Source organism: Natator depressus, chromosome 4 (genome assembly GCF_965152275.1).
Source record: "Natator depressus isolate rNatDep1 chromosome 4, rNatDep2.hap1, whole genome shotgun sequence".
Lineage (NCBI taxonomy): Eukaryota > Metazoa > Chordata > Testudines > Cheloniidae > Natator > Natator depressus.
The window spans coordinates 51,759,021-51,781,960 of record NC_134237.1 but is presented as its reverse complement, the minus strand read 5'-3'; the positions used below and the strand labels follow the sequence as shown (position 1 = coordinate 51,781,960).

The 22,940-nt window shown below is 42.0% G+C and overlaps 1 protein-coding gene across 4 annotated transcripts; it reads right to left on the bottom strand.

Annotated features, from left to right (window-relative positions):
• Positions 1–517: 517 nt before the first annotated feature.
• Positions 518–21,738, bottom strand: SCOC (short coiled-coil protein). 4 transcript variants are annotated; one of them, XM_074950891.1, is made up of 5 exons: positions 21,456–21,733; positions 13,218–13,385; positions 3,834–3,905; positions 3,656–3,739; positions 519–2,955 (listed from the first exon to the last, which is right to left on the bottom strand). In XM_074950891.1, the coding sequence occupies exons 1-5, from the start codon at positions 21,517–21,519 to the stop codon at positions 2,813–2,815; spliced, it is 531 nt and encodes a 176-aa protein (XP_074806992.1). In that variant the 5' UTR covers positions 21,520–21,733; the 3' UTR covers positions 519–2,812. The 4 variants fall into 4 exon arrangements, with proteins under 4 accessions (XP_074806993.1, XP_074806992.1, XP_074806994.1 ...); XM_074950892.1 differs by lacking the exon at positions 13,218–13,385 and having other exon boundaries at positions 518–2,955; positions 21,456–21,738; XM_074950893.1 differs by lacking the exons at positions 13,218–13,385; positions 21,456–21,733 and adding an exon at positions 5,322–5,446.
• Positions 21,739–22,940: the final 1,202 nt, after the last annotated feature.

The following is a 22,940-nucleotide window of genomic DNA, read 5'->3' as shown; positions in this document are numbered from 1 at the left end:
CCACTGCAGTTAATGGAATAGACTGGGCCTTTTTTGTACCCACTATGTCGTGTTTAGAATACAAAATAATTTGTGTACATCATACAGCCATGTAAAGTATTTACAGGAGAAAGGTTTCTTCTGGTGCACTTGCAGCTTATTCAGGTTAATTACTTTGAGAAACAAAGTTGAGGGAAAGTAGTGAATATGAATTTTCTATTTCTGACTAGTTTCACTGGATAGCTATCCATAAATTTAATTTTAGTACCCAGAGACAACCAATGTCAGGGCCCTATATGGTGATAACTTACTGAAAAATACTATATACTCAGTGTGGTTAGCAAATGCTAATAATGCCTACTGTTTAAGTAATATTTCTATGTAGAACTTTTTCACATTAGTTTAGAACAGCCTTAACTCCCACATTTAGATCTGTAAAACATTCCAACCCTATATACTGTCCATTCTAAGACAAACCAACTGAGACAAGTCAAAAGCTTTTATTAAATGTAAAATCAGAAATACAACACAATTTTAAAATGTTCATAAGTTAAAAGGCCACAACAGTGGGAAGCAAAATGTTTACAGTTGAAATGACTACTCTATGTACATATGGCTAAAATACCACTATCCAATCTTACATTAATACAAAACATGATTAAGATTACTCCTTGATTTTAGGAAAGTGGCTCAACTCTAACTAGTGCACCAGGTGACAATGGTAGATCTTTCCTATTATGTAAAGGGGGTGTAGTGCTATCCCTTAAGTCATAGGACAGTTATGGAGAAAGGAGCAAAGGTATATATTTTTCAAAGACAAGCGTCATGGGCACTGTTTTATACCCAAACACCCACTTGCCTAAGTAATTAGCCAAAAGATTAATCCTATTTGCTACCAGTACTTGAGTACACACAGGGTGTTTAGTAAGCATGAAGGGGACAGATAAACCCCAAGGGAGTTTAAAATTACTGTCAGGGGTTTATAAGACCTAGCCACTATGTTGGCCAGGCAGTTGGGTTAAAGCCCTAGCCAGGTTAGGTCCCATTCACTCTACAAATTTAACCTTGTTACAAACAGGGCCCTGACTCAATATTGGACTTAGAAGCTTCACTTGGGGCATCCCACCTGCAGCCATCTACAACTGTGCAGGTGTAATTTTTTTTTAAACAGTTGGGGGAGGGACCAAGGCCCCATTGCCTGAACAGTCTCAATCTTTCATGGATGTGGTCTTGTGTCTCACCACTCTGGTGTTGCTGAACTCTAGCTCTTTTAGCTGCCAAGGAAGCTTAGTCTGACATTGGTTTAACTCTTTACAGTTACATCCACTCACCCAAACATAATTTTCATGTTTGTTTTTATTTTACAGAATCCATCACAGTAGTGATGAAATGCAGCCTTGACAATAACACATTTTACTTTACCTCTTAAACATGGGAAAAGTGATTTCCATTATTGAAAAGCAATTCCATTAACATTCATAAAACCACAGCAAATCAACTAGCTTGATAAAGACATTTGGGAGATATCTGTAAGTTTCAATACTGATACCTTTTGCTTTTTCACTATTAATACTGAAGTACACTAGAAATATTTGTAAAGACTTTGCTGACCTTTACTACAGCCCAACCCCAGTAACAGCAGACCATTTAACACATCTACACTAGGAAACTGAACTGTTGCTGAGGGTCACATAAATCAGTCCCCTTGAACCTGTGCTGAAACAGCATTTCAACTACTAATGTAGCCAGAATATCCCATCCCAGCACTACCCATTTCTGCCCCTTCCTGATAGCACAGAAGTGTATTAGTGCAAGAACTGGAAGTTACCACCTATGGCAATAGAAATCAGTACAAGGAGACTGATCAGGCACCAAATGATGTTTGAAACAGTAGGCTAGCTTCCGGCACCTGCACACTGCTCCAGTAGCACATAGAGGCTAGGGCCAAGTCTACACTACAAAGATTTGTCAATATAGACATGTCCATTGGGGTGTGAAAAAACAATATAGCTATGCTGGCAAAGCCCCCACTACAAAAGCAGATATGCTAAGCTGAGTAGTTCTTGAGACAGCATAACACCACCTCCCTGAATGACATTAGCGAACAGAAAAACTGCTGGCAATTAGGGAAAAGAAACTGGTTTGAAGTGTGAAAGATATCATACACCTTGTAAATAGTTTAACATCCCCGTAATTCAGTAGTCCCCACAAGATCTTTTACAAACTGGGTTTATCTTCAGTTTGTCAAGAACAAGCAAGCCATTCAAACCCTACAGAGAACAGTCACATCCCCGCTAGTTCATGAAAATCCATAACCTGTTCAAAATATTTATTTTTTAAAATGTGTTTTTCATCTGTGAAGGGGTAATGACGGTGTTCTAGACAGATACCGAGAATTATTTTTTGAGCTGAAGAAAAGGTGGTGCAAAGTAAGTAAGTGTTCATTTAAAATAAGATTAACACCATTTTACACATCGTACTATTCTGCTACAAGACACTATCCTAAAATCTTCAAAGTAGTTGACAGTCCAATGTTTGCTTAACCTGACAAACTGAATCCAGTTTTGACAAGACATGCCGTTATTGATCTTTGAAACAAATATACAAGTCTAGTTATAAAGTCTCTACATTACATTTGCACATTGCTCAAAGGCTAACAATACACAAACTCATGGCTCCAGTTGTTTATGATAAAGTTAACTATCCATAATTTTCATTAATCTTCAAATAGCCAGAGAAGCCAAAAACTACGGTATTTTAACTCATTTAGCCTATGCCAATGAAAACAGAAAAAGCAGCAGCAATACAATGATGTAATCTGGAAATCAACCCCTTACTTTCGTTTGCTTTTTGTGTCAGTTGTCTGAAAAACACTAGATGCAGACATGAGATTTTCTATATATTGTCCAAGAACTTGATTCTCTGATTTGAGTTTCAGGTTTTCTTCCTTAACAGCATCTACTCGTGCTGACAGATCTATTAAAAAAAAAATTGTCTTTAAACACACTTAAGCCATGTGATACACCCCAAATCAAGTTTTTACATAGGGTAAAACTGCAAGACAATGCGGTATGAAACACCACAGTAGCATAAGAGTCATCCAACAGTCTTTTTCTAAATGAAGTTATTTGCAACATGACAGTCTTATCATATGGCAAACTTGTTACCCAACCATCTCATTCTGTTAATTATCCTTCACTTTTCTGTTTCTAGACTGTTTAAGATTTCAATTGTAGATTTATTTTGTGTGATTCACCTAATTTTTCAGGTGCTAACATGCTTATCTACTGTTGACTAAGCAGCCATAGAAATTTGCAGAACTTCAAGCATTAATAAGCTCATCCACAACCATACTTACTCTATGACGAAAAGAAAAGTTACTGAAGCAGGTCCATTTTGACTTTTGAGTGATTTGGGAGCATATCAAAGGCCCTGGACACTACATCATAGAAAAATATGTTGTTTGGTGTCAATGAAGTAGTTGTCCATCACATTTATGTATCTTACTCTGCATTTTGCGGTAAACATTCCCTTGGATAAAGGCCATGGATAGCAGTACTTTAGATTGCCCTTTTGATCAGTGGATTAAGTGTTAACATAGAATACAGGGAGTCTCCCTACAAATACGTGCATGCTGCTCAACATTTGCAACATTCTAGGATGGCAAACTGCTAACCTTCGAGCGTGTGCTGCAGTTCCAAAACTTGATTAATAAGCCGTGTCTTTTCTTCCAGTTCCACCTGATTTTCAGCCTCAACAGCTGCAATAAACCACATAAACTTTAGTGCAGTCTTTGTGGCAGAATTTGCTATTACACTAAAGAATATTAGTTAAGAAGAATAAAGGCCTTCTACCATCCATGTCAGCATTCATCATTGTGGAAGGGGAACTTTCCACTCCTGGATTCAGGTCTTCTGGGAGGAGTTCTGCTTAAAGAGAAAAAAAATAACGTCAAAAGAAGAACCAGCCGCTGCTATAACGTAGCAGTAATAATCTTTAGAGGTGAATTTTACAGGGGCTATGGTGGTGAGTCAAGTATTGCTCAACCCCCATTCACACACAGACCAAACAGAACAGCGAGAGGCTTTCAAACCGATTCCTAGTCCCAGTCCTAGGGCTTGGCTACACTTGCAAGTTAGAGCACATTAAAGCAGCCCCGGACGCCCTAGCTCACTACCCATCCACACTGGAAGGCACATAGTGCGCTCTGACTCCATGGTTAGAGCGCTCCTGGTACTCCACCTTGGCAAGAAGATTAACACTTGTTGCACCTTGGCTGAAATGCCTGGGCGTCAGTGTGAACGAGGTGTTGCATTACGGCATTCTGATCAAGCTCCAGAAACATCCCATAATCCCAAGTCAAGTGGCCCCTCTTGTCATTGTTTTGAACTCACTGTAGGAATGTGGATATGCCCTTTGAAAGCTCCATTTCTGACAGGCAGCATGCTTATCTGCTCTGAGACAAAGCAACCATTAGTGTGGAATGTGTGTGAAAGAGAGAGGTGGAGGAAGAGGGTCTGCTGCTGTCTGAACTTACAAGACAGCATGCTGACATGCTCTCTCCCCCACATACGCACAACACTCTGTCACACTCCACTTCCCCCATTTGAAAAGCACGCTGCAGCCACTTGAATGCTAGGATAGCTACCACAATGCACTGCTCTCTGTGGCCAACGCAAGAGCTTCTGACATGGCCACGCCAATGCGCTTGTATCTGTCAGTGTGGACAGACTGCAGCGCTTTCCCTACTGCGCTCTACCAAGGCGGGTTTAACTCAAAGTGCTCTACATCTGCAAGTGTAGCCCTGCCCCCAGTCTGCACTCCAGGTAATTAGTCTGTCAGGGCACACAGGGAGTAAGTGACTAGCACTACAGCTGCAGTCATCCAGGCCTGGGTCAGTTCACAGGACAGGCACTGGGCGCCTCTCCCCTGTACGGACCGGCTCAGTGCTGTACTGGGGGCTGCTGTGTCCTGCCTTCAGCCAGGGCATGGGCTCTTCCAGACGGGTTCGCTATGCGGACAGCCCGCGCTGCACAGGGCGGAGCGCCAGGAAAGGCTCTCTCCCCCAGCGCAGCCGGCGGGACGGGCGGAGCAGCGGCCGGGCACCGAGCGGAACAGCTCCGCCGGCCCGGCCTACCGTAGCCTCGGCCCCGCCCCGCCGCAGCGACCAACGCCGCTGCCCCCGCCGCCGGCCGGGCTCAGCCGAGCCGAATCTCGCTTAGGCGGCGCTGGCCCGGTGCGCTCAGCTAGGAGCCCCGAAGCGGGGCGACCCCGCCCCACTCACCCCGGAGTCGCGCCGCTGCTAGACAGGCTGCGGTCCCCGGCGCCCAGAACCAACTCACCGCCGCTCCGCCTCCTCTCCCCAGCGCGCCTGCGCAGCCGTCTTGCCCAGGGCCGGTGCGCACGCACCGCGCCTCGCTCACCCAACAAACGGAACAGAGACCCTCGAGGAGGCGGGGCGGGAGAGATCAGACCGCTCCAGAGGGCGGGGCGTTCCACAGGGACAGCAAATAAGCAAAGGGAGCTAACATCTGTCCTAACGTCACTCTGGCGCTTTGCTTGATTGGATAAGCTGTCCCATCGGGGGAGGAGCCTGCGAGACCAAAAGGAGGCTTGGGAAAGAGGGCGGGGTAGACGCGAGTCCTAGCTCAGAGACTCGCTGCGGCCTTGGGCGGGGCTGTTCCTGCAGCAGTTGTGCTCGCGGGGGGTGGCGTTGCCCTGGCAGCCGCACAGCAGGCCTGAGCCGTGTCCCAACGCTGCCCGCTTGGGGTGTTTTTTAACCTGTCTCCTGAAAATAGGAGGAAAGGCGCCAAGTCATGAATTTTCCCCTTGTCTCCTGTGACTGTCCCCGGGGCTGGAACCAGCACGGGGGCTGCCCTGTCCCGGCAGCCCATCCGCGTGGGGCAGCCAGCGGCCCTTGCTGAAGTCGTTATCATCGCCCACGGGTGTCAAGGGGCTGAAGCCAGCCCACAGGCAAAACGGCTGCCAGTGTAGTTCAGGGGCTGCACAGACACACGGACTGTGGGGAGGAGCAGGGACAGGAAGGCAGATTTAGTGGTTTGAGGGGGGGATGCAGTAGGGAGCTGAGGAGGTGTAGAGGATAGTGAGTGGGGTAGGACATGGAGGGGATCAGCTGGCAGCTTCCCCAGCCTGGGGGTGGGGAAGGGGAGTGCCCTCTGAGCATCAGGGGGAAGGTGGTGGTGCCAACTCTTGGAAATTGGTTGTGACCAAAATGTTGCTGCTGGGTCAAGACCAATAGGAAATGGATGGCAGTTCCCCTATCTTAGGGGCAAGGAGAGGGTAAGTACTAGAGTCTTCATCTGAGCAGGCAGGGACAGCTGTGTGTTTTTTTTAGTTCATTAAAGATTGACTTTTCAGTCTGAAATTATCACACACACATATTGGTGGAGGAATAGAGAGGTTACAAAGTAAAAATGCTAAAAATATTACTTGGAATTTTTTTTAAAAATCATGATTTTATGGGCCAATTTCATTATTGGGGGTGTGGTGGGGGTCAACCCATTATTTTTGATCTCTTGAAGTTGGCAGTACTACATATGCAAAATGTTCCCCTGGCTGCCTTGGTAAAAGGCACATGCAAATTAGCTCTGAATGGGGATAAAGGCTAAGTAACACTCCACCCTCTAGAAGTGTTTCTGATATGTGCCAGTAATCACAAGGTGTATCTCCAAGGTGCAACAGTCCTTTGCATCAGGTACTGAGGGACACTTGTGCAGCATCTATGGGATTTCATCTCTGGCTAAATATGGATACTTATCAGACTCAGTCACTAATTCCCAAACCATTTGAACTTCTCCTATTGCTTTTTATGCACATCTGTTGGATTTTATTAACATCTTTATGTTTCTGTAAGTGCAGAAGTAGTATATTGTGAGTAGTCTCATTTACTTTAATGGGACTATTCATCGTAGTGGGTCCTCTACCCAGGAGTAAATGTTCACAAGATGAGACTCATAACCTGTGTTTATCAGGCAAATGAGAAGCCAGCTACTCTGAGAGTTCCAATCAAGGCTCCAGATTCTGATCTGGATAGGGCACCTTTGGACTGAAAACTGTCCTAAGGCTGGCTTAGACAATACTGAAGGATTCCTCCAGGTAGATAGGAATCCTCAGGTGACCTAGAGCACAGGGATTCTCAACCTTTTTCTTTCCAAGCCCCCTTCCCTCCCCTCCCCCCCACGCAACATGCTATAAAAACTCCATGGCCCATCTGTGTCACAACAACTGTTTTTATGCATATAATAGCCAGGGCCAGTGTTATGGGGTAGCAAGCAGGGCAATTGTCCAGGGCCCTGCAAAGTTCAGTTGCTCAAGCTTCGGCTTCAGCCCAGGCAGTGGGGCTCTGGGGCGTCAGCCCCCATGGGGCTCCAGAGCTTTAGCCTTGGGCCCCAGGAAGTCCAAGGCTGGTCCTGCTTGACAGCCCTCCTGAATCCTGTTTCCAGCCCCCTGGTTGAGAACTGCTGTGACCTAGAGACTGTATCACCTTGCAGCTCTCCCAGCTTCCCACACAGGGATTGGCAAGGGGGCATGGTTAGGGATCTCTTATGACCCAGCTGCCAGAATAGTCATTCAAAACTGTAGTCAGCATAAATTAGATCAACCATCATGCTTCTTTAATTTATGTTGGGAACTGGTTCAGTTAGTGGACCAACCCAAAATTGGGTGAGTGCACCTTCTCTTACACTGTACAATATGATCTGAGATGAGGGCATTTTGTTAGAGTGCACTGATTGGGAGACTGCTATGAAGCTCAAATGATATTACTATTTTTGTTAATGTTTGTACAATGCTTCAATGGTATACAGTGCTCTATAAAGCCTATGTAATTATTGTATATGGTGACATGGTGATGCTGCATTGTGATGTTTCAGTCTGAGCCTTCACCCAAAATCAGGTTCACCTCTCAGTTCTACCAATGAAATGAGAACCAATGATGGCGTAAGAGAGACCTCTAGTGTCTAGTTAGGCTAGGCACAAATCTCTTTTCTTTTAAATAAATTCAGGAAAGTTCTTCTTATTTGCATTTAGATATTTTTTTCTGATTAGACTGTAGATTGCACAATCACTTGTTGTGTTAATGGTACAGAAATGCCATTTTATTAAAGTTAGGTTAATAGAGTGTAGCTGAATGCATGTAACCATTAATTATCAATATTCTCTCTATTAATAATTTCAAATTAATACAACCTGATAATGTAGTATTCTGAGACCACAAAAATATTGCTAGAATGTATCATAACCATATAATAGGGAAAATACAAATACTACATGTTGCAGAGGCACAAATTTGTGATTATGTCTTTTGTCATCTAGACTTCTTACAGATTTCCATGTAAAAACACTTGTCCAATATTATTATTGTTACATTTAGTAGTGTAGTAGCTAGGAGCCCTAATCATGGACCAGGACCGTGTTATGCTAGCACTGTACTAACACAGAACAAAAAGATGGCCCCTGCCACAAAGAGTGGACATTAATGTCAGTGGTATGGTCTGCAAGATATTCTGTATAAGTGCCTGAGCAATTTAGAATTTTTAGATTGGAAATCTTTTGATAGCTTTTAGCGTGTTTCAGCCAAAATCTGTCCTTGAATGCACATACACGGCTCCCACTAAGATCATTTTGGACCTAAAGAAGCCACTGGCGTGTTTTGGAGGGTGTTTGGTTTGGTTTGGTTTTGCTTCTACTTTCAAGTCTCATCCTGAAAATGCAGTGTAGAAAATCAGATGTCGGATACAACTAAGTGAACTCTCCTGTTTTATAATCTGTTGACACCTCAAGTTTAGCCATCTCATGTACCAGAATGTTTTTTTCAAGGGGGATGGGACAGCACATAAGTACCTGGTTGTAGATAGATAACTTGTGCCACATGGGAATGTAGGTGAATGTCTTGGACTATACACTCCTTTTCAGGGGAAGTGTGTTTTCTGCTGTATTTACACCTTGGAAAGTATTCCATGGTACTGTACCATGTTGATGGATGCCTCCTAAATACTGTGCTAATTTTAAAAACAAACAAAAACCACTCTTCTTTTTACCTAACAAGCAACAGTTTATATAAAAATGAACAAGTTTCTCAGGATATGAAAGGATTTATGGCTGATCCTCACCCTCTCTGTCATGCCTTTGTAATTAGAGCTGCTGCAAGCTGTTTGCTTTTAGAAAAGGTTTTTGGTTTTTTTAAACCTCTCTAATCCTCGCTAATCCCTGCAAACAAGCCCCCAGTACTGTAGCTATGACTTCGGAGCTTGTCAGTGGCACTCCTTGATTGGCCAGCGAGTGCAACTAGTAGAATGACAGAAGCTAGCTCTCTCCCTATGATCTTGCATGCTGCCCTTGTTATGCTGCCAGCCTGGCAACCAAGAGTCATCTTAGATCTCTGGCATAGACCGAGTGTAGTACTGCTACAACAAAACTACCAGCACAATCCATTTCTCCTGTTTTTAATTAAATTCCTTCTAAACTCAAGAGCATGGATGGCTTTTGCATATGTATGTGTGCATATGTGGAGTTTGTTTACCAGGCAAAAACCACTCCGTTTTTGTCCACAAACAAAAAAATTGTTACAGGTGTTTTTTACCTGAGGAGACTTCTCTTCAAAGCTGTAGTAGTTTCTCCCTCCCATTATTCCCTATTTTAAGACAGGGAGCTTTGGATCCTAGCAGTGCCACTCCTTTATCAGTCATGGGGTTTCATTTAACTAAAACACTGCCCCCTTCTGCTCCTGGGCCTGAGTATGCTATTTCAGCAGGGCAACATGCTGAACACCCTCAGTTCCTACTTAAATGAATGGGAGCTGAAGGTATAAGATAAGGTATTCAGCACTTCACAGGCCTCTAAAGTGCAAAAGACCTGGTGCTTGCACAAATTACAGTGTTCACTGGTGTGGTATAATTGCTAGGTTTCCAAACTAGTCTCAAGTAAATTCCAAGTAAATTAGTGGTTTAATAACCATTAATAACATTTATAAAAATGCAAGGAGGAGGAGAACAATGGGAAAGACTCCAAAATGCCTATGTAGATGCTGTTATTATTTTGTAAAAATGTTCATAAATTAATCCTAGAGATTTTTTTGTTTTTTGTTGTTTTTTTTTAAGGTGGAGTGGGCTTGCAATGGAGTCCTTGCTTAGTTTATGACTCTTTCTATGACTGAGTGTAACTGCTTGTAATAATAGATGTCCTCAGACCATTATTCTAGCTTGTTCTTTTGTGGACCAGTCAGTTGTCTGAATTATAAAATCATGTTGGATAAAACACTGGAAATTCTGCCTTGCGTTTGTTTTCCATTTTGTCGTGTGGGGTGCTGTCAGGGGTTGTTTTACTTTGCTCAGTTTGGGGTAGGATCCTATCATAATGTCTATTTTTGATACATAACTCTGATCATTTGGGAGGGCAAATGTGCTTTGTGTTGTTTTATCTTATCTGAGGTTTACATTTCTCTGTTTATAAAATCGTATAGTTTTAGGTCTCAGCTGATGCAGAAAATGAGATGATGGAGAATTCATTCTTAGGTTATTAAGTTATTTAAAGATGCACAGGGAATTGGGCAAATGTTTCCTTGCATGTGTTATTGTAGCACAATCAGCTAGATTAGCTCTTGGTAGTCTGAATCATATACTACCACATTTGTTTTGTAGGTACTTATATGGTCCCTATGACTATAGTATCTGAGTGCATCACTATCTTTAATGTCTTTGTCTTCACAACACCTCTACAATCCCACTTTTACAGATGGGGGACTGAGGCACAGAGAAACTAAGTGACTTGCCCAGGATCACATAGAAAGTTTGTAATAGAGCAGGGAAGTCCTAGACTAGTCCCTTAAGTACTCGGCAACTTTTCCCATCAAAAGGCTCCTGATTCTGTTCAGTGTTTTCAAAGTTAGCATGACAGGAGAGTAGAGGGTGGATGGTTGACTCTTCTGTACTTAAGTAATCTGTTTGAGATATGTGTGGGATGGAGGAGAGAAATATTTCCTTGGTGAATACATAGAGAGAATAGTTATGATGATGTTCTTTAAATGCTAGGGTAGAGTGGAGGAGCTTGGGACCTGAACCAAGAACATATGTGTAACTATGTAACCAATAAGGGGCAAGCTGTTAAACAAATACCAACTGTATGCATCAGAGTGAAGATCTGGAAAGTGAAGGTACTGTAAAAGATATTAGAGAGACCAGGTGGGTGAGGTAATATTTTATTGCACTAACTGCTATTGGTGGAAAGGACAAGCATGTAAGTGGCACAGTCCTTGCCTTGTGAGACCTTGGGGGATCATCTGTGTCTGCCTGCCATCCTGAATACTGATGGTCCCCCAAAGGCTGACAAGGGAATGACTTGAGGAAGAGCTCTGTACCGCATGCAAGCTTGTCCTTTCCACCAACAGCATTTGGTCAAGTAAAAGATATTACCCCACCCAAATTGTCTCTCTCGTATCCTGGGACCAAGACAGCTATAGCAACACTATGAAAGATATTTTCAAGAAAGTGAAATGGCAGTGAGCTAGCTATGTTGGAGGAAGCTGAACTGGAAGATGGACTATGTTTTCAACACTTTCAGCACAACAAAGACTGAGGTAAGTTTGTTTTCTTTTTAAATTTTCATAGTCTATGACAAGTTCAGAAATTAAAAAAAAAATCTTGAGGATTTTAAAGGGATACAGTTTGTTTGGATGCCTGCAAATCCTACTCCTCAGCAAAGTGTTACATAAATAGATGATAAATTGAAAAAGTACATTTTAAAAAAAGTGAAACCAACATATCTGCTAGACACAGCTGCTCTGTCACTTGTTTTTTTTTTCTTTTCTTTACATCCTTCCCCCAGATCTCATTTATAGGTTGTGTCCACTTAGACCCCAGTAATGCATTGCGAACTGTGCAGGCAGAATCAAAGTGAAGTCAGTGGGGCTCCTTGGGTTGGAAGCTCTCTGGGGCAGGGACTTTGTCTGTAGAGTACCTAGCATGCATATGGTGCTATATTTTACTAAATAACAATCGTTTACCTTGCTTAATGCTTTTTAGGGGAAGGTACATTTTGCTTGCTTTTTGGAATCTTAACTGACTGTGTCCCTTTTGACTGAAGTAGACCAAATATATCCGTTGTGTAACTCTCCTGACTTCACAGTGTTTTGCTAACCTCTTTACATAAAATTTGTCACTTCTTACTTTTCAAAAGTGTTAGCACAAAGATCTTGTCTGGATACTTTCTAGGAGTACACTGAAGGTGATAGTGATCACCTACGTTGATAAATTTGCCAGAAAAAGCAACAGTGCTGATCCCTTTATAAAAGAAATACCGTCATAATCAGTACATAAGTGTTCCCTTTGGAGAATATCAGACAAAATAGTCTGGTTGTTATTTTTTCTCATGATTAGTTGCACTGATTCTGATGGGTAAAGGGAGTCTGATATCACATGCATGTTACTCCTGCGGGAATTCTGTGCCAAAAAAATTAAAAATTCTGTGCACAATATTTTAAAATTCTCCAAAATTCTGCATATTTTAATTGTCAAAATAACACAATATAATCATGACAGTTTCAATTATTTAGGTAATTTATTTTAAAATACCTGTCAGCAAGTATGTCTGTAACAATACAGACGACAAAAAAGATTCAAGAAATGTTTTTTGACAAATAGATTCCTTACGAGGCATATTCATACAGAACTTTGAGTAATAATTGATTTAAACTACAACACAGAAACTTATTTCCCACACCCCTCAGACGCAGTGCAAAGGCTTGGGGGAGTCAGGGGTAGCAGACGAGCTGAGGGAGAGGGAAGTGATTGCTGGAAGAAGCCTGGGAGTGAACCTGGAGGGTTGTCGGGTGTGGGTGAGAGAAGTATGGAACAGTTTTTTGGGGGGGGGTGGGGGATTGTTAGGGAGTTGGTGAGCCTCCCCCATGCAGACCCTGGCTGACCCCTAGCCTCTCTCATTCCATCAGGAACATCTGCGCCTGTCCCCATATGACCCTGCACCCCTCCAATCCCCATGTGTCCCTTCACCCCCACTCATGGACCCAGTCCTCCATCCCCATGTGTCCTTGCACCCTCACTCATCCACCCCCCGGTTCCCATGTGTCCATGCACCCCCACTTTCATTCAGCCCCCATCTCAGTCTGTTCCCTGCTAGCCCTTCTGAACCCCAGTCTGTGAAACACACCCCCAGAAGCGCCATGTGTCCCATGCTGTCCATCCCCCCTATATCCCATGCCTCCTCACCTGGCCCCACAGGCAGGGCACTATGAGTAACACAGCTTCTCCTCCTCCTTCTCCCCTCTCTGCAGCTGGCTGCTCCTGAGCGGAAGCAGCTACTTCTGTTCTGGCACCACTGCAGCCCCTCGTGGGTAAAAGGTGTAACTGCAGTGTCTCTCCGGCAGAATGTATTTTCTGCGGAGAAAAAAATATTCTGTGAGGGACATGAATTTTGCCTGTGTATAGTGGTGCAGAATTCCCCCAGGAGTAACATGTATGATGTCAAATACCCATCTCTACATCCAATCAGATTTGCCTTTCTGAAGATTAACTACCCTTTGATGAGAACCTAGAAGCAGATCTGCTGCCACTAGGGTGACCAGATAGCAAGGGTGAAAAATTGGGACAGGGGGTGTGGGGTAATAAGCACCTATATAAGACAAAGCCCCAAATATCGGGATTTTCCCTATAAAATAGGGACATCTGGTCACCCTAGCTGCCACCTGGCTCCTCTCTCACTGAGAAGAACAAAATCAAAAGGGCAGATATTTATTTGCATATGAGTAAGTGCAAATTAGTCATCCTTGATTTTGGTTATTTGTTTTTGAGTAGTAGAGACTGTCTGAAACATTCACTAGAAGGTTGAGAGATTAGGCATAAACTATGTTCATAGAATTTTGCTAGTTTATTTTTGTTTCTGAAATTCAGTGCCCTTTGTCTTGAAGAAAACATTTTATTACTAATCACATATGCTGAAAATTGATTGTTCTGTCTTTTAAAGCAGCACACCAAGATACTAATATCTATTCAGCGCTGTTTAAAGAAGAAATAAGAGGATTCTTTTTATTACTGGAAATACTTAAACACTGCCCTAAGTAATGTTCCACTATTCAGCGTCTTTGTTTATTAAAGCTGTTTTTACATTGCACACTAGATCATTTACTTCAGCTAACTGGATTTTCTGACTGAAGATTTACACAGAGAGCGAGAGAGAGAGACCGTATAATTTTTAGCAAGACATCAGTGACCCTGAAGTCACAACTGATTTACATGTAACTAAGAACCATCACTAATCCATTTCTTATTAATTTTCTTTATAATATTATCTAAGGCATTTTGCCAGACCAGGAGAGGTATTCATGGTACTGTAGCCCATATTATCTTCAACTACAGGAACAGCAAGTTTCACTGTACAAAAGTAATTATCTATACTTACATGTATCCCAAGTTCCAATTAAGATTTCCTAAAACTAGCTGACATTGCTTGCAAAAGGAATTAATTTATTCAGCTTCACTGAAAAGAGTATTTTCCATATAATAGCAATGATCTTTCAGTATATAAGGCATCATTAATAGTCAAGATTATTTGAGTGCATAAATATGTACAATTATATTATGACTACAAAGAGAGACAGAATCTCAGCATGTTTTGGCTCCTGACACAACAGACAAACAGTAATATAGCTTGTCACTTCCTACTGGTGGTGAACACTTTCGGGTGTTTTATTTCTAAAACTTGTGTCTGCATCATGGTTTTTTCTGTGATGCATAGGATACACCAATAGACCATTCACTTCTCTTGACAATGTTACAGGTACAGGAGGAGTCTGCTTCCACTGACTGACAACACAGGCTTCACTGTTCCCCATTAGAACAGAAATGTATGCTCCCTTTTCATCGACAATAGGATCTGTTGTACATTTTCTAAAATGAGTATGGCACATCACTTTTTAGACTTCAGTTTTTCCTTGTTTAACCAATATTGTTACGGGTGGGAAAATGAAAAGGAATACAAACTGCTTGATACTTTTTACTAGCAGTGCTAAGTACTACAGGTCTATAATGTCAAGTCTTTTCTTTATCTGCAGAGATGACAGATGGCCTTTGAGAAGATTTTCAAGTAATGCTGCTTTTGCCAGAATGCGATACAATTATTATTTCATTTTGCCACTAGCTGTAAGGAATGCTGTAAGTAACACATGGCACCTTCATACAACTTGACAGTCTTAGCTAAAGAAAATAGACCTATACCAAAAACAGAAAGAGTGTTGATTAATATTATCCATAATAGTTTCATAATGGCAGTTTTATTTGCCAAACAAAATCAAGCTATTGTTTGAATGAATGAGTTCTGTGTCTCAGGTTATTGTAATGAACTGTCTCATATTATTCTATATTCTTTGTATGCCGGTAGCACCTATAGGCCCAAATTGAAATCAGGGCCCCATTGTGGGTGGCATTGTAGAAACACAGAATAGGAAACAGTTCCTGACCCAATGAGCTTATAGTCTGCTTATATTTCCTCTCTTTAACACTAAGTAAACCATTTAATTTAAGCATTAAATGGACATTCTTCTCATCCCTTGAAGACCTGGACTTCACAGATGATGTTGCTCTTCTATCACATACCCAACACCATATACAAGAAAAAACAACTCGACTCAACGTATTCAGCCAGCAAATTGGACTGAAAATCAACCGCAATAAGACAGATATCATGACCTTTAATATTGCCTCACCATCGCAAGTACGGATAGAAAATTATGTTGAAATGTATGAAATGTTTCACCAATGTAGAAACCTTCACATACTTGGGCAGCACCATCAGCCAGGATGGAGGAACAAGCCAGGGCATCCAGAACAAAATCAGTAAAGCCAGGAACACCTTCAGCAGCCTAAATGCAGTCTGGAAATCCTCAAAATACAACACCAAAACCAAACTCAAGATTTAGCAGAGCTGCGTACTTTCAACACTACTTTATAGTGCAGAATGCTGGGGAATGAGAAAGTATGACATGTCCAAACTGTCTTCATTCCATACAACCGGCCTCAGAAAAATCCTTCGTATCTTTTGGCCCAGAACAATCTCAAACCAAGATCTATTGGCACAGTGCAGCCAAGAGGATCTGAGCACCATCATTGCAATCTAGGAGGCGTTAGAGATGGATCGGTCATGTGCTTTGGATGGAAACTGATTCCATCACCAGAGTAGCAATAAGATGGACACCTGAAGGCAAGCGAAAATGAGGCCAACCAAAAGAGCGAAGAGCTGTGGAAGCCGAGCTGAAAAACCTGGGGCACAGCTGCGGAACCATTGAAAGACTTGCCAGAAACAGACAGGAGTAGGGGAGCTTTGTCACTGCCCTAAACGCCAGAGGTGTAATAGGAACATGATGACGATGATGAAGAAACCATTTAAATAAGATTTTTTTCAAAAAATGGGAGTTCCACCTGCATGTGAGAAAATGTGTGCATGCATGCACCCTCATTTGTATACACCGATATGGCAATTGCATGTTCAAACTGTTTGCCAAGAACCTATTTGTATACAGAATAATCCATTTTGTTCACCCAGAAGAGTTGCACGTGCATTTTTCCCAATGCACAAATTGACATCCAGTTTTTAAAAATTTTGTCCTACTGATTCTCCCCCAAGCTTCAGGCTATGGATGACAAACATAAAGTACATGGCATGGTCTTGGCATTTTGCTAATGTAGCCCTTGTGCTGCTATGTTTTGTGAGAACACCTTTCAATGAGTCATAGCTCACCAAAGCTTTAATGGTGACCTTACAGTAAGGGGGAAGTAGGTTTATGCTTTTTGCTTCTTTGTGAAGTACAGCATAACGAAGGCCTGAAAGGTCTATGGAGAAGGGTTTTGCTTTTCATGTCCAATTTTTTTTCCATTAGAAATTCAGCTCTTGTTTACCCTGTTTTTCTTGTATGTACGTGTGTATATAAAACACCAACCCACAAAGCAGAAAAAACTTTGGGCCTTCTTTATACATTTTAAAGAAGTAAACAAGCACAAATCCAATGTTTGTTCCAGCTCATGTTGCCTTTAACACAGTGTACAGAATGGCAGTATGCTAGCTTCTACAATTAACAATAAGTGCTGGTCTCACCATTTAGTTGAAATTTTGTCTTTATTTACTTTACACAATCAGTTGGGTCTGTAAACATCTTTGAGAAATTTGTAAAGTGTTGTTAGTATGTAAAAGAAAAGGTATCCCTTTACTTCTTTACCCAAAGGTGGAAGTACTTTTACCGCTTCATAAATATTAATTATTGCTTCTGAACACACCTAGATGTCTGTGCTGCTACTATACTGCCCCTGAAGCTTATCTTTTTGCTACCATTTTGTGTTGGTTGTCTGATTCAAATTAAAAATGAGATTAAAAAAATCTGGGTTTTAACACCAAAATGGAGAAATGCTGCTGTTATGAAATAGCAATTAAATATTCATGGCTTTCAGTCAATCAGAATCAGTAACCCTGTTGCTTAGCCACAATTTTCCCTGACTTTTTGCTATGTTTATACTAAAGAAACTTTGACATGTAAACTTGCAGTTTTTAGAAGTGTCAGAGGGGTAGCCGTGTTAGTCTGCATCCACAAAAACAACAAGGAGTCCGGTGGCACCTTAAAGACTAACGGATTTATTTGGGCATAAGCTTTCGTGGGTAAAAAACCCATGGACTGCTCGTTGTTTTTGCAGTTTATATGTTTATTGGTCTGATATGTTATGAGGTAGCACACACATTTAGCACAATATTTCTCTTGTAGGCTATATTTGTCTTCTTCAGTATTAAAGTTCTTTATTTTTGTCTATTTCTGATAGGATTGTGCAAAAATATTTGCTACAGTTCATTAAGATGAGTGTCTTTCTGTGATCAGACTTTAAACTTAATAACTGGAGCGTTTGCTTCTGCAATCACATCAGCTTATGCTCAAGCAAAGTCCACTTGCTTATCATTCATTTCAGGGTCCGGTTTCAAATTGCACTTTGGTTTTGCTCCTTCCTTGCACTGGCTGTAATTCATTTCTTGGAACTTTTGCTGTCTCACTCTTATTCCCTTCCTTCTTTCCCCATTCATCTGTAATTGGCCTCATCTCTGTTTCTCACCAGTCTTACCACTATAGCCACAAAAGCCTTCTCTTCCTCAGTTCCTGCCGTCCAGAGTTATAATAGTTAATGCTAACATACATTTTGGAAGTGATATTAAACTTTATGCTTCAGGGTTTAAACCAGTATCTAACTACTAGGGGTTAGGTGGTTTCTTGCATCTTGTTCTCAAGCATTTGGTTCTGGCCACTGGCAGAGACAGAACACTGGACTAGATGGATCACTGGTCTGAATCATATGACTGTTTCTAGAACAGCATGCCTGTGTCCCTGTTCCCCTGTGATTTCAAATCTTATCTGAAAACATCACTTTTCTGTCTTGCCTATTCAGTACCTCTTAATTTCTCTCTCCTGTGCTATTATTAATTATTGCTCTTGCTGTTGACTCCTGCTGGAACCAAAATTTCTGGGGTCAATGGCAGACCTGTCACATTAAGGGACCCCAACTCTGGAATTCACACCTCTCCATGGGCCACCAGAACCCCAATGTAGCGCACTTCAGCTTTCAAGGCAAAGCATACTTATTTAGTTTAGCATGTTTAATTCCGGGTTTGGGTGTTTATATTTGACGGTTTTTTAATTACTGACAAATGACATGTTAGTTATCAATATTATAGATGGTGGCAGCAGCTTTGTTTGTGTTACCCACTCAGGGGACTTGGTGGTCTTGGTATTGAAGAACAGGACTGGCCTCTGTTCTTGATGTGACCACAGACTTCCTGTGTGATTTTGGACAAGTCACATAGGTCAAGTATCTAGTGCATAACTTTCGAGATGCTTAGGATGTGATTTGAAGAGGTACTGAGCAACTACATCTAGTTCAGATTAATGAGCTGTCAGAGCTCAGCACCTCTGAAAATCAGATCCCGGGTGCTGTAGCACCAATGGACTTCAACTAAATGTATGTGCTTTGCCTCTCTGAAAATGAGGCCAAGAGGGTCTTAAGTTGGGCACCTGAAAAATGACACAGACACCCAATGTCAGTGGACACTTTAAAAAAAGTAGGCCTGAACTCCCTTTCCTCATCTGTAAAGTGGGGATAATATTTTCCTTGCTGACAAATGTGTTGTGAGGCTTAATTCATTAATATTTCTAAAGCATTTTGAGATCCTCCTTTGGAAGGCCAGAATCCACATACTAGTCCAGTCTGAGAAGGTGGGTGTTGGGCAGATGCAGATTACCCTAAATCATGGACCCACTGTGGGTATGCCTGCACTGCACACTAAGCCGGGGCTCTGACTCAGAGCCCCTCTTCTGCCCCCACATAAATCAGTCTGACTAGGGTCAGAAGGCAGTCAGGACCTGGGTCCCAGACCGCTGTTAGGGGGGTGAGTCAGAGCCCAAGTCCCACTATAACTCAAGTCCAAGCCCTGTCATTTTGCAGTATGGATACAGCTCAAGCCACAGAGCCGAGTCAGAAGGTCTATGTAGTGCAGTATGGACACATTAGCACAGCGATGAGACCTGGGTCCAAGAGTTGTAAACCTGGATTTATAGTGCAGTGTGGATGCTCAAGCACGGGCTTGGATACACTGAATCCAAAGCCTGGGTCCCACAAATTAGGGCTTAGTGTGCAGTTGTAGCTCACTCCTCTCTGCCCGCTCCTTCCCCCCCTCCAGCCCCACAGTCATTTGTCCTTAAGGCAGGAAAAAGGTGGGAGGGTATAGTGTGTGTAGGTGGGTTGTGTAGGCAGGTATTGTGTAGGTGAGTTGTGCAGGGGGTATAGTGTGGGGGGAAGGGTAGGGCAGTTGGGGAATGCTAGACAACCACTTAACCGATACTCTGTGAATCCCCCTTCTGCCCACCCCTCTTTACTTCCCTGCAGAGTCTGGCCTGGGGAAGAGCAACCTGGTCCCCAGCTGACCAGGAATTCAGCCCCTCCATCCCAGCCATCTAAGAGCTGTGCTGGGCTGAATGGGTGCTGCCCTGGGGCACAGAACAAAGGCTGCCATTCTCCCTGCCCCTTTCCTGGGCAACCTGCCTCCCCTCACCAGCACCCCCGAGTGCTGTAGCAGGGGAAACAATCCACTGGCTTGTTGGGCTTGCACTGCATGGGGATTGTGGCCAATGAATCCCAAATACGCCCCCCCCCAACCCCTCCGTTCTGTGTAGCCCACCCAAACACGGACCTTGGGAAGAAGTGGAGTAGGGGTGGGAAGAAGCAGAGTAAGCGTGGGCCTTGGGAGGAAGAGGCGGGACAGGGCGGAGTACGTGTGGGGCCACAGCCTGGGCACCAGTGCCCCCCCCACACTTCTAGGGAGCTTCTGGTGCTACTGCACAGGGCACAAAGGCAGCAGACTGGCACACTTCTAAAGGGAGGTGACCTGTGTCGTGTACAGCATTTGTCCCCTGCAAGGCCAGCCTGTTTTATTTTGGGGAGACTTAGCTTCTCCAAGCCTCTGATACACGCCACCCATGAGTTTATGTAAATTATAGTTTTAATTTTGCATATAAACTCCTAGCTATATAGTGATACGTGCTTTCTAAAGCAATAAAATGATACTTAAGGGTCTGATTCTCTGCTCCATCACACTTATATGATGCTGGTAGAGAATCAGATTTTAAAAGTCTGAATTATGGGAGACAGTATGAACAAAAGACACTACACAAAATAAAATGTTATAGTAAAGAGTCATATGATAGAATGGGAAGAAATGGGCCATGCTCACAGTAATCAATGAGCCACATTTCTGGCCTATGTAAATCAGCATTGTTCCACTGAGGTCATGCTGATTTATGCCATCTGAGAATCTGGCTTGTCCTCTTTAATAATTTTATTACATAGGCATGGTATAACACATTCAATTTTTCCCATAATAGAAATATCCTATTCCTCCTTCCAAATAATTTTTTGGTCCACAAGCAGGTGCCCTTACAGTTTCTTTAAAAACAATTAAATGCATAACAGTTGGGATTTGAATAGATTATGTCATTCCAGTTACTAATTAATTTGTGACACTTCTTGTGACCTTTATCTGCTGTATATTGATTATGGTGCTAATCTGTATTCAATGGGTATTTTTTTTTTAACGGTAACAGCTACTGAGCTAACAAACATACTGTTTTTTCCTACTAAGATAGTGGAAGGCTACACAATTTCCAGCTGGAAATATGTGTCACCGTACACGATTTAGACTTCTTCCACAACTCCCCAGAAAAATATCAATTTTTGTTAAAATCACAAGGCTTATTCAATTAAACAACTAGAAAAGTTTACTCAAGGGCATTTTCTAAAAATAACATTCTAGCAGATAATGAATAATGAGAGATCTGCATGCGCACACACAGACTACTTGTATTACCTAATATTATTGTTTAGCGTTAAAATTTGTTGTGTTCTATAATCAAATGACTGGCTTCTTACCTGAATCATCTGCCAAGGAAATGTTGGTGAAAGTGCTGTCTTTCTCTTCCAGAGGCTCCTCCATTTTGTTTCAGCTTTTCAAACAAATTTGTTTCACAAATGCATCAAACAGTGGCATTTGTCACCCATATTTCAGCTTGCATATGACATCTCTTGTTAAATCTTTAATGATTCCATCCACCAAACTGGTGCTACCTGATCCTTCCAGTAACTATACACGTCTTTCTTTCAGTGTGATCTCTTGACTGAACCCTGAGCTCCTTCCCGGAAATTGTTAAACTACAAAGTTAAAGAGTTATAACAGCTTGATCAGATACATGCAGAGCAAACACTATTGTTTCAGACTGGCTGTGTGACAAGTACTGTACTTTCTGCATAATGAGGTTTCTTTTCTTTTATCTTTTCCTTTCAAGACAGGAAGAGGTAGGGGAGAAAACCCAACTTTAAGAGCTCAAACAGATAATTTTACCTGTAGCTCAAGCAAAAGCAATGATCAGGTTTGGGAGCTGCAGATTAAAAGCCTAGTCCTTCAAATATTTAGACACAGGAGTGATTTTACTTACATGAGCAGTCCCATCAAAGCTAATAAGACTAGTTGCATGAGCAAAGTTACTTGCAAATCTAAGGATAGGACCTTATGTGCTGTGCTGTAGATAGGAGGAAAATGGAGAAGTTGTCACAATATAGACAAATCCTTCTTTATTCTTTTAGGTTGCATTTTTAAATTAAGTCTGTTTTTTATGAAATTCTGTATATGTGTCAAATTTGATATTACAAACTAGGAAATGCACCTTGAACTGTGTACCCCTCAGAAACATACTTTTGTTGCATTCATGGAACTAAGTGGCTGCTTTCTAGCATCTGTTTTAGGGCTTGCCTACATAGTGGGGTAATGGATACTATAGTGGTATGATTTCTAAAGCACAATAACATGTTGTGCATCAATTGGTCTGTGATGACCCGGCTGGTGTACCGTAAAGGTTCCTAAAGGACCAGCAGGATCTACGTGAACCAATGAATGCAATATATTAGTGTGCTTTAGAAATCACACCTCTGAAGCACACATTTCCATGCCATCTAGACAAGTCCTTGAAAGATTTTTATTAAGTCCATAGCTCTGGTCAAAGATAGTATACTGGATTGTGTCTACTTCATGTTTAGCGTGTTGTGAGTTCACTTTTGTGAGTGGTTTTACACCAGTATTTAGATTTGCATACCTGGAACTGTTCTTATTCATAAAATTGAGCATGTGCATAAGTGTTTTCAGGACCAGGGCCTAAAGAGACGAGACACAAAGGGTGGGGAAGGATGCAATTTACAGAGTAATAGATGGCAAACATGCTAGTTAATATGGAGATTTTCAACTTTATCTGCAAATATTTATGCATGTGCTTAATTTTACTTACATACATGGTACCACTGATGTGAATGGAGTAGTTCGTTTAAGTGAAGCACATAGTTCTCAGGATTGGGGGATAAGTCATT

Bases quoted from the DNA above. Each gene is read 5' to 3' on its own strand.
- SCOC (XM_074950891.1), bottom strand. From the start codon at position 21,519: ATGGAGGAGCCTCTGGAAGAGAAAGACAGCACTTTCACCAACATTTCC. The intron at 13,386-21,455 runs GTAAGAAGCCAG...TTTTCTCCGCAG, and splicing joins TTCCTTGGCAGATGATTCAG to AAAATACATTCTGCCGGAGA. The intron at 3,740-3,833 runs GTAGAAGGCCTT...GGTTTATTGCAG, and splicing joins GATGAATGCTGACATGGATG to CTGTTGAGGCTGAAAATCAG.